The sequence below is a fragment of the Puntigrus tetrazona genome, chromosome 15 (assembly GCF_018831695.1).
Source record: "Puntigrus tetrazona isolate hp1 chromosome 15, ASM1883169v1, whole genome shotgun sequence".
Taxonomy (NCBI): Eukaryota; Metazoa; Chordata; class Actinopteri; order Cypriniformes; family Cyprinidae; genus Puntigrus; species Puntigrus tetrazona.
The window spans coordinates 22,572,063-22,584,562 of NC_056713.1; the positions used below are offsets into that span (position 1 = coordinate 22,572,063).

Consider the following 12,500-nt stretch of genomic DNA (forward strand, 5'->3'; position numbering starts at 1 on the left):
TACTAATAAATATACACAGTACACACACGTATTACGCAACCTAAATCTTATTTTGGATGCGACTAATCGCAATTAATCATTTGACAGCACAAACTATTCAAATACAATTATTGCCAAATAATACAATTATTAAAATACAAACGATACAAACAGACCAAACGCAAATTATTTACACAAATACAGTGCCGTTAAGTTTGCTCAGTCCCTTCTGAAAAGAACTTGCATTAGATATTAACCCCCAGATTTCACACTTCCGAATATTTTCGTATAACATCCACAAATTCACCTTTTCCGTCTAAAAATACTACCCTCCGCCGAGATTAGCCAATGGGAGAAGCCCACCGCCGCTCGTGGGCAGAGCTAAGATCGGGTATCTTCTGAATAAGTAAACCGCTCTTTTAAATATTCATGAGTTTTCCGGGCCTACTACCTCCTCCTCGGTGGGAGCGGCGCGTCTCCTACTCCATTTTTGTCAGACGGGTGGAGGAACGCACTCTCGGCGGGGATACTGTCAGTCCACGCAGCGGATACTTCACACCGAGCGACAAAAGGCTTTGAGGGCGACTACTGCAGCCGGTTTTCTTTTGGTTTGCGCTTAGGAAGAGTTTTGACGGTGCTCTCGGTTATCTGACATGGTAGATTATCACGCCGCCAATAATCAAACCCAGTATTCGACGGGAGGACAGCCGAGCTACATGGAGCAGGAGAACGACTGGGACCGGGACCTGCTGCTGGACCCGGCCTGGGAGAAGCAGCAGCGGAAGGTAAGCGCTTCTGAAAGCCCGGGGGCCGCCGCAGGGGCCTGCGCGAAGATATATTTGCGCGTTTTCGGCAGCCTTATTTTCGCCGGCCCGCTTTTTGTGCGCGCTCGGAACGGCAGCGCGCTTCGAACGTTACAATGTTTCGCGGGTTTCGAACGTTACGGCGTTACAATGTTCCAGTCGCGAGCGAGCGAGCGCGCGCGCGTGTGTATGTATGTGTGTGTGCGCGCGTGCGATACATTGTAACGGCTGAACCTGTTTTACCAGAGCGAGTTTCATTCGTCGCCGCTGCCTTTTTCCTTTCCACCCCCCCTCTGTTCTTTCTCAAAGCGACGTTCGGACTCCCGGTTACGGCCAGACATCCGGATTTAAAATGGCAGTAGCTAGATATCACGGCACGGGAGCCCGAAATAGCCGCAGAAATGCTGTTTCTGGAGTTTATCTGCTGTTCTGGAGAGGGCAGATAAGCTAAAAAGAATAATAAAAAAAAAAAATGGACGCGCGAGCAGCGTTCTGCTTTTGAATTCACTTTGTGGCGTTTCTGTGGAAAACCCGATTGATAGCGAGTGTACTATGCACATGAATTATGGCAGGGAATATTGAGGAATGCTCATGGGTTGAATGACGTTTTTGGGTGTGTGTCTTTTGGAGCCAAGACAGGCTTGACTGATTTGTGTTTTTGGTGTGACAGGCAGCTATTAGAGAGAGTTTGAGAAAGGAAGGTCAAAGTTTGATTGGAAAAAATAATTAATTATTAACCCACCAGAGCCCCTTTAGCAAACAGGCATGCAGGCACACAAATAAATCACACATGTGTAGACCCAGTCACCGGCCTTCAGACCCCAGAGGTGTGACGGACGGACCCATAAATGGGGCATTTATTTGAGAAAGTCAAGTGGAGGAGGAGGTTGGCTGAACGCTTTAGATCTCTGCCTTTTTATACTTCTTCGGTGTGAAGCCAAAATATCTGGAAAGCAGAGTGGCCTTTCAATACGTACGCTGGATTAAACAGCGGATAAAATGAGTTTGAACCGTCGTTGGTGTTTTAATACTAGATATCGTGCATGAAATGTCTTTGGAGCGGTCTGATTGGCTGACACGTTTTTGGAATGCGGGGTTTGTGGTTGGGGTTGATCTAATTAGTTATGTTTGGTATTTCATTCTACCATTTTGCGTCCACAAGTCCTGCAAGTATGTAGTATGCATATTATGCGCGGTATGCATAGTTAACCTACTGTTATTGACCGAATGTGCATTGGAAGACTCGATTTGCATCACAATTTGGCTTCTTTTTCTAGTGTCTGAAGTTTTGAAATCTTACGGTTTCGATTAGAAGTGGCGTAAAGTCCAGGACAATTGTAGCTGTGCAAGTGCAAAATAGGTTAATGCATTTTTTTTGTGTGTTAATTAAGGGGACAAATACCAGCTAATCGACTACTAGCTTGTAGCGTGATTGGTTTAAATGCTCTCTTCTCATAAATGTTGTCCAAAAGTGGAACTCAATGCTTATGCAACAAGGCCGGCGGCAGAAATACAACAGTTATTCACAGAGTCTCCATAATATTTCTTCGATGCCGTGAGAGCGTTTATGATGGCGTAAGCCGTCCGTAATTCTGGTCCAGTGTCAACCAAGTCGTTTCTGTACTGCTGGTGGCACTAAAAATAATTATAATTGTTATCAAACAGGTTTCACCGCGCCTGACGTCATCGTAATTGGTGATTAACAGAAATTAATGAACTATTAAGTTAAAAAAGTGCCGCCGTTTACTAGACTAGTTTGTTTTCCGTAGTTAAATGCCATAATGATATTACAGCACAGCGTTATACAATAAATGTAACTATGAAAACGTAGTTGTAATGTACATAAAGTTGCAGTTGTTTGTTGCCACTAGTTGCACAAGAATTGCTCACTTTTCTTATGCAAGCAATGAGCACAGACCCTCACAAGCCTGCATGTTTCTAGGTCTAAAGATTAGCGAACGTCCCTTCAATCTCGACTCGGCATTGGTCGTAAAATGGTGTTTCAGCTCTGGAATTTCTATTGCGTGTTTGTGAGGATGAGTATTACACACAGACCAAAGTTCACTGGTGATTACCAGACCGACGCATCCTTGTTAAAACCCCACGCCGAGTTTGCGTTACGGTTTCCGGTGCCCGTTTCCGCTCGACCGAAACAAGGCGTGTGGAATTATTCCGAAGTCATCCCCTTATCCAAGACAGACGTGAAGTTGCTCCTCGACGAACGCCAAACGCCCTGTGACCGGCTAAGACTTGCCTCCCCGCTCCACCCAAAATGACTGAAAGGTCATTGAAGTGTTTCATTCTCTATTGAACGGCCTGTTCGGGAGCTGAGCAGATATGAATTGAAATAAGACGCAGCGATTTAACCGGCTTTGTTCTTGTTGTGTAGATAAGCAGGTATAAATCCAGCACTGTTTGATTAAAAAGATGTCTGGAAACCATAAACACAACCTTGTGCCCTACAGGACGGCCACATGTGATGTTTATTAGATAGCTTCATATTTTTATAACATCTGCAACTGGCCTAAAACTTGATTATTATTATTTTTTTTAGACATTTTAGTATTACCATTGCAGTTTTTATCACAGTTTTCTTTTATTTTTTGCAATTTATCATGACTTCTGTATAGTTACAAATAATTTCCAGTAGCCTTTTCTTTTCCTGTATTGCTATCAAACACTTCCAGATGTTTATGATGAGCATAGCTGTCGTATATTATAAACAGATGTTTTGACTCTAGATTCTGAGAGGGTGGTTTGGTTAACTATAAAGGAAACCTGAAGTAAATTACTTATTACTTATAAATGTTAGCAAAAGTAAAATACCAAAACTTTTTCTTTTCTTTTTTTTGAAGACTGTAGACATACAAACAAGCATGCATAAATTATTAAAGGCTTTAAAAATCTAAAATATAAAGGAAAAATAAATAAATTAAAATAATTAAAATTTAAATAAATATATATATATATATATATATATATATATATATATATATATTATTTATTTAAATACATAATATTTAAACTAATAATAAAAACTATTACAATATCTAGTAGATACTAAAATGACAGAATATTAATAAACTGCTTTCTAATCTGCCACCAAATTGTCATGTTGCTTAGCAACAGTAGGAGACCATAATATTCATGCTTATTGTTTGTGGAATTATTATTATTATAGTATTAGTATTTAAATAAATGTGACTGCGGATGTAAATGGTCTTCTGTAACATTCAAGTTGGCATCAAAATAACAAACCACCCAAAGCTTTATTTTAGTGATTTTTTTTTTTTTTTTAAACCACAGTTAAAGTCTTAAGGGTCTAGCATTTAGACCCCTTACATGTAATAAATCCACCGTAACACACAGACTCAGGTGGATTTTGGCTTTATAGCACAAAATAAATAAGAAAGGCTAAATGCAAAGCTGCCTGAGGGTGTTTGGTAGCGAGCTGGGCTCCGTATAAAGGTCTGTCTCTCTATCTTTGTATTTCATCATGTCTGTTTAAAGTGTTACAGGAGCGATCACAGCAGCGAGCGTAACTGACTCGCATGCTTCTAGAATGTACATCGAGCAGACCGCAGACCAAACCAGACTCCAGCTACCGATCAAGAGGTCGCTCCTCGATAAAACAGTGGGATTCATTCTCAAAAGTTCAACACGCTGGCTTCACTCCAAACCCTAGTCAGTTGCTGTGCTGTCTACCGGCTAAATAGGCGGTCGTCCTCTCAGGCAACGTTTTAACTGAAAGGTAACCTCAAAAGTGCTCCACGAAAAGGTAACCTGACGAATAACGCATTTTGGAGCACTCTACAAAGGTTGCAACCCGTACAAAAAAAAAAGTGTGCACTTTAAAAAGAAACTGTTGTAAATAAGGAGACTTGGACTCTTTCATTCACATCAAAGTTTAAAGTGTGGTAATTGTCTTTTTTAATAATTATTTGATCATTTAATAGCAGTTTGAGAGTGAAAATATAGTGTTTGGCATTATCTTGTTGTTAATTTAAGAATTAAGGAGAATAGGGTTCACAATGGTGAACTTTTTGTTGCTTTGTTGTTGATTATAAATATTCTTTCATGCAGTGTATTTTTTTAATATTTCTGCACATTTCAGTGCATTATGGGATCCAGATTTTACTGTTTAATGTCATGCGACCCATTCCTTGAGATTCGTTTTGAAGCTCCATGGAAGGAGTTTGAGTTAATGTATAATTCAAGTTGTCAAGTAATTTCTTTCATGCGTTTCATGTGAAGCTTCATGGATGATAAATCTGTCCGTGCGTCCGGCAGCTGATTGTGACTGGGGTCTGCAGGGTCCAGAGAAGAGAGCGCACCTTTAATGAGTGATTTATTTGTGGTGGTTGGCTGCGTTTGGTGTGCCAGACGGCGTCTCGCGGTATCGCGGCAGCCTTGCTTCAGGGTCGCGTCGCTGCTGCTGTCGAGTCCGGCCATCGAGCGAGTGAGTCAGTGTGTTTAGATGCGTTTGATTGGACTCATTGATTGTGTTTAGTGAGAGCGCAGTTTCTATCTGGGCTCAGTGATCGCAGCATGTGTCTCGATGGGCATCCGTCCACCGCTTCTGAAGGGAATCCCAGTAAGCACTGCCACTAACTTACCGAAAAATGCGTCAAGGATTGAGTTCGAATTGAGAAATGACGATGGTAATCACAGCCAATGCATCAGTGCATTATTCTAATTTGAATTGAACTATTGGTATGTTTGTAGGCCGGTCCTGAGGTTTACGTCACTTTGGTTTCTTCAACAAAAATCCAGTAGAGTTGTTCCATTAGCTTTTGGATTTTTGCTGAAAATGCGACTTAAAAAGCTTTAAGATCATCAGAACGCGGAAGTAAAAAACTAAATGTCGGTCTTTATATAAAAACCCTGTCCGTTTTAAAGTTTGAATAGTTTACAAAAGCACAATTAAACTGTAAAATAAACCGTAAAAGCATTTAGTGACTGTTCAGTATGGTTTAATGTTTAAGGGGTCATATGTTGTTGCTTTAAAAAAAAAAATTATTTGGTGTATTGCAATTGTGTATTTGGTGTAATACTGTACATTATTAAGTCCTGTCTTCCTGAAACGGGTCGATTTGTGCAATGTGTGCTCTGATTGGCCAGCTATCCAGTGCGTTGTGATTGGCCGTATACCTCAAGCGTTTGGCAGAGATATAATTCAGTGGAGACATAATTACTGATTATGGTGACTTACTGATTACAGATGACTTGCTGTCTTTTTACGCGTCGCACAATTTGTGTTGAACTGTGGAACAGTGTAAATGCAATTTAACCACTGATTTCTAGTGACCCACTTGTACACAAAAAAGACACAGCGAGAATAATAGCTAGGCCTTCTTTCTTTGGGTAAGCATTTGGACGGTGTTCTAAAAACAGCCCACCACTTTGTTATGTCACAACGTGGGGGCGTGTTTAACGAGCCATTTTAGGAGGGTGTGTACATGTCATAACATCTCTTTTTAGTCTTTGAAACTTTACAGATCTCCTTTACGCACCAAGAGCTTGTAACGCTCTAAAGCACTACTCTCAAACTCAAGTCCTGGAGGGCCACAGCTAATCAAACACACCCGCTCCAGCTAATCAAGCCCTTCAGGATAACCAAATGCTTCCAACCAGGCGTGATTTGGAGCTGGTTTTAGCTGAACTGTGCAGAGCTGCGGCCCTCCAGGACTTTAGTTTGAGGCCACTGCTCTTAAGAGAAAGTACGTTTTGAAATCGCATCATATGACCCCTTTAATGTATTTAAGCTTTATCAAAAGCTTTGAAAAAATCCCAAGTTGCGCCGATGCATCGTAGGAGTGTCGCTAAAACACAGTGACTGCAGGATGATGGGACCGGATGTTTAATATATATCTATTATCTGTAACTGAATGAGTTTTCTAAGCGGGTTTTTGGTCACTGTGGTTTTTCCGTGCAGCTGTATAAAAAGAATCGCTGCTTGTTATAACTGCACATGCAAATGTCTCATCAGTGAAGCTGACAGCAAAACTTTAGAAGTCGGTTATTTCTGAAGCCGGACCTGAATGTGAGAAATGCAACTGTGTCTCAATTGAAACCGTGCAGTTTAACACTCGCTTTTTCTCTGAAATGTCGTATGCGTTCGGCGCGACTGTTTCTCTCTTGTGGTTCACTCTCAAGAGCAGCACCTAACTTTCTCTATAAGCGTTTCACACCGTGTTTTCTGTTCAGCTAACTAGATGTGCGGTGCAGAAGTGCGATTGAGCATATATGTGCGAGTTCCTGTTAAATTAGGCTTGCGCTCGTTATTCATTACGGTGAAAACAAAACAAAAAAAGCGCATGAATGCCTTGTTTTGTTTTCCTAAGGTGTTTTTCCATGCGCTGTCGCTGTGTTTCTGCTAGAGTTGGTTCGCAAGCGAGCGCATCTCGCGGGAGAACTTCTGGACTTGATGTCAGAACTAATGGACGGCAGATGCAGGTATTGATATTTGGCACCGAGTGTCTTACGGTGATGGTCGGACCTTGAATGAATCTTTTCCCAGAACGCAGCCGCCGGATGACTGAACGAAAAGCTGACCGTGAGTCACGGCACGCTGGGAAAACTCAAGCGCGAACTGAAGCTGCGGTTACCGTGCGCTAATCCAATTTTGGATTGTTCTCGTGGGTGTTTGGACGTGATTCAGGTGTGTCCCGGGGAAAACGGCGAGTAGGAGTGGACTGAGATAAAGACAGTCACGCTAAGAGGCATTATGGGGTCACAGGGGTTGTTACGTCACCTGACCTACTTCAGTCACGCCCAGTCGCAGAAACTCTACCAGAGAAGTGCCTCCGAACACGGGGGGGCACATTTACTGGAGCCTGAAAAGTGCCTGAATTTATCGGACGTGCCAAACTGTTGATTCTCTTCATATTTTATCACTGATGTGACGCCTTGTATTGAGCGTAAACAGCAAGGATAGTAAAATAACTGCCCGTTTCTGGGTACAACATGTACATTTCTGATTAATTTTGTGAAACTAACTGTAATTTTCAGAGAACAGCTCAGCTCTCAGAAACCATTTTTACTGGTTTTCATGACGAGTCTTGAAAAACTTTGCTCTTTCCTATAATTACTGATAGAAATATTACTATTTAAATTGACCTCGTTGTAAAACTATTATATTTATATCACATATTTGTTAATTAGCTTTAATTACTGTTAAAGTGATTTTAAATTATTTAGAAATTATTTTGAAATTAAGCATTTATAGCAGAATTATTGTATTACTATATACAATAATATATTTAGTAATTCATGCATTTTAAAGTGTAGTACTACTATATATTAACAATTTATCATTTTTTTAATATTTTTATATTTTTCAATAATAATCTAAGCACTGCAGCTCAAATATATTAAATAAAAATAATAAAAATTCTTAGAAAAAAATCTAAAGCTTTTTTTTAATGTTATGTAATTTATTAGTCATTTATTAATCTTAATTATATGTATATTTTTATTTGTATTGCTCATTTTATTATTGGCTTGTTTAAGAAAACAAACCAAAAACAACCGCTATGACTTCCAGGCATGGAAAGGTAGTGGAAATTTCTCTAGAGGGTGTTATGTTTCTATAGAGAGCAATATGTTGTTGGCTAACAAGGGAAACGGCGCTGTGTTCGTTTTCGGGGACCGCGTTTACTTACAAAGCACCGAGACTCAAGTTGCAAGACTTTTCTTGTGGCATGTTTACACTTGTTTCCACCAGTTGGGAAAAAATATCAGCCGTTTACCAATAATCACAAATAACTGGTAGGATTCATTTCGCCAGGAAGTGTGGGAACAAACTTCCCGTTTTCCATCCTGGTGGTGGTTGTGATGTTCATGCGCCTGTAATTAGCGGGCTGCGATGCGGAGGAGCTGTAAAGGGCTGTTGTTCAGGCACTGATCCTTCCTGCCAGCGTCTGTAGAAGAGGAAAGAGGAAGCGTCGGGAGCTGATCCAGCCCAAATCCCCCGACGCCTGTCATCCCGCCGGACATCACAGGCATTCCTGCTCTGTCCGTCACTGCTGCTGAGTCACTCTCTCGTGCGGCATTCGGTCAGTGTGGAGACGCGTGATCTCCTGATTTCTCACTTTTTATCGCTTGCCATAAAATTAGCTTGGAGATTACTCCAACACGGGCGGAAATGGGTCACCCGAATATCAAAATACGAAAATGAAGGCGCATTTTATCTAAAGCACGTTTAACCCCAAATAAACAGAGATGCATTTACATTCTAGCCATGTTTTCTCTTCTCTCCAGTTTCTCTTTAATGTAATGCAAAAAAGTATTTTCTTGTGTGCAACATTTCTTACATGCCTTGTGAAAGCTGTCAGATCTGTAAAAAAAATCCTTTTTTATTTTTGCCTGCTTAAAGGAATTTAGAAATGCCTATTTTAAGAACGGTTGTATTTTTGTTTCAGTTCTCTTTACGATAATGAAAAAAGATGCATTGACCTTTTATCCATTTATTGTATCCATCTCTTCTTATAGTCATTCATTCTTACATAGCTTTTATCTTTATACAAGTATACAAGTTAATTATTGATGCAATTGTGGTGGGTGCTTAAATTTAATTTGAACTTTTTTGGCTTAAAGGAAGCCACTGTGTTCTTTACTGTATTTACTGTTACTGTAATGCAAGATGCACTTTAATTTTTCTTGTATGCATGTTTTTTTTTTTCTTTTTACACGCGTTATTGTATGCACTAGCTTCAGTTAAACTGCATAAAGTCTTATAAATAACTACATGAGGTTAAAGTTTTTTTTGGGGGAAGCCGAAATGTGAGCTGGTTGTGCGTTTCTATAACGGTTCTGCAGTTCTTGCTTGCTGCATGCTGGAGCTTCTCGTGTCTTTTTAGCTGCTCGCGCACCGTGATGAGACCGTCCAGGACTTTCTCTGTGTATAATGTCCTCCGGAGCACCGAAAGCTCTTAAGTGCGGCGGCTCAGACAAAAGACTGACCTCTAAGAGGATTAGAGCCTGCCTTCACCTAGATTCCCAGCTGAACTCCTCGCTTTTGTGTGTGTGTGTGTGTGTGTGTGTGTCACAGATGTTTTGATTCTTTGATTCTGTCCTTTTGTTTGGATCCTGAAGAGCTCTTACTGTAAAGCCTTCATCGGACGCTCCCGTTCTTCTAAACGATGTTGGGCGAGGGGTACGTTTATTGTGCGGTTACCCGTCATAAAAGACTCGCTCTGATGAATACACCAGCTATAAAGCCTGTTTAACGGGTGGGCTTCTGCCCCGAGGGCGTCATAATCTATTGTGATCGTGTCTCGCTGGTGTCGTAAAAACCAGACTTTTGACTATTGCCGTAGATTCTGGTCCACTTTGCGGATCATTCCGGTCAGGACTGTCTGCTTACGACAGGAAGAGAGAGCCGATGCGTGTAGAACTAGCAACGTAATTTTAGTTTTTACGTGAGCAGGTGAAACTGAAGAGGAAAATACCACAGTAATAGGCTAATAAACAATAAAGAGTTCAAATAAAGCCACGACGGTCTGCTTTAACATGAACAGGAGCGCGTTTTATTTAAAATATTTATTTTTTTCTTCATTATTTTTAGCCTGTTTAAATCAGCGCTGCCAAAGATTAAGTGTACTCTGTTTATTTATTATGTACAAACACACACACATTTATTATATAATTATATACATTTATGCAGTAGATGCATAATTATTTGTTATTATAAATAAATGCATTTAGTAAGTGTATTTAATAAATATTTAATGTATTAAGTATATTAATAATAATTTGATATAATTATTCTATTTTTCTAAATTTTTATCTTAAATACATACATGCTCGTGTTTGTAATTGTATGTAGATAATAAATATACACAGTAAACATTCATATATTATGTAAGAGAAAACATTTATTTTTATTTAGTAGTCATATTACATATGTTTTACTATTAAAAATGTGAAAATGCAACATGTATACATATGTAATTAAATTTGTATTTTTTTTTTTTTTGGTGCAATTTTTTTTTGTTCTTGAGGAAATCAGGTACAATTGTTTGGGAAAATCAAAATCATTCTGAAATCTGAAACGGTTTAAATTTACATTAGCAGGCGCTTTATCCAAAGCGGCTTACAATTAAGGAATAAAATTATTTTTTTTTTGGAGTCATTTTATTTTTTTATATGCTTGAGAATATGCTGAAGTCACAAATGCACATTGATACGTCAGATGTTATTCCGTAGCACAGAGAAGTACTTTGTCAGCCGTTTCGCTCAGGAAGTCTATAAACCGTGACCTTTGACCCCTGCGACGTGGCATATGGATTGGTTTGAGGCTGGATGCCGTCGTGCTCCCTCCAGCCCACAGTTAAGAACTCGAAAACCTGAACATTTTCCCTGATGTGAAACCCACATACATGGCTCGCCTTCTCCGCAGATGTGCATTCTTTTCCCGTCGAGCTCTTCCAGCCAGCGCTTGCAAAATAACATGGAAGCGCTTTTCCCGTGCGACCGAGAAGCGCTTTGACCTGCGCCGACCCGTGAGCCCGCGTGCGTTCGGCGTCCGATCGCGTCTCCGCCGCGCTCTCGTCTGCAAGAGGAAGCTGCGGTCGTTGCGGTTTCTGCTTTGTTGCCTTTAATGGTGTGAACTCTGACTGTTTCGTGCGCGCGAGGAAACACGTGATCGGTTGTCTCATGGGAAATGTTGTTAGCAGTGCTATCAGTGTGGAGTCGGTGGCTTTTGCCGATTGTGGGTTGTTGCAAGGGGTTTCTGTGGGTGAAAACGGCCTAACCGGAGTTGCTTTGGGTCGTCGCGGAGATTTAACTCTTGACTGACCGGAGCAGTTTGGCCGGTCGGTTGTTCTGGCTATGGTCTGCTTCAGATCAGCGAGCGTGACGTTGCTCGCTCCAGTGCAGAGCGGATGATGTTCTGGTGGAGGAACACGGCGTGAACAAGCATATCTGACATTATTTTTCCTTTGGAGTCAGAAAGAGGAGGCGTGTTTGAAATGAGCAGAAAATGGACTGTCAGGGTTTCTCCAGTCATAGGAAACCAGGCGTGTCAGGATTTATTTATTTATTTATTTTTAAGCTTTTAATGGAATGATTGAAATAACTACATTATATTATTATCAAGGGATTTTTGTTGTAGCAGTTTGTGTGATTTGTTTCCTTAACCACAGAATAAAGCAATAAAACAATAGGGATTTACGGTCAATAAATCAGTAGGGCCATGAATTTAACATTAAATAGAAATGTGATATGGACTAAATACAGTGTCTGCATGAAATATCACAATTTCTCCTCCGTGTTTTATTTATTTATTTTATTTTTATTTTTTGCAAAAAATGTAATTCGATTGCAGTTCAAGATTTACGCATCCGTTTGATTCAACGTCACTTTTACGCAATAAATGTGCGTTAAATTATGAAACACAAAATCCAGAAATTCAGAATTTCCACCCAATAGTCACTATTATTAGACTTTTCATGAATTTTTCTATCTTAATCTTTTATGAATTCCGTTGATTAGGCAGCTGATTTAATTAGTTTCACTTGTATTAAAATGTTAAAATAGAATTTGGAAAAGAATAAAATGGAATTCTGAGTGCCATATGAATTTAATAGTCACCTAATTTGATAATACTTCGGCTATAATTTTTATAATTAAGAAATGTAACTTCTTTTTTTTTATCTTGTGTCTGTAATATTGTCTATAAATTAATAGTACCACTAATAATTATTATTAATTAAA

At 39.8% G+C, this 12,500-nt stretch overlaps 1 protein-coding gene across 5 annotated transcripts in view; it reads left to right on the forward strand.

Annotated features, from left to right (window-relative positions):
- The first annotated feature begins 428 nt into the window (after nucleotides 1-428).
- The window catches only part of actn4 (actinin, alpha 4), a 44,263-nt gene continuing 32,191 nt past the window's right edge, over nucleotides 429-12,500 (forward strand). For 3 of the 5 annotated variants that reach the window (XM_043258709.1, XM_043258707.1, XM_043258708.1), the window contains exon 1: nucleotides 429-764. In XM_043258709.1, coding sequence (XP_043114644.1) covers nucleotides 633-764 — 132 coding nt within the window. In that variant the 5' untranslated portion in view covers nucleotides 429-632. The remainder of the gene's footprint in view (nucleotides 765-12,500) is intronic. The other 2 variants (XM_043258705.1, XM_043258706.1) reach the window with 1 other exon arrangement.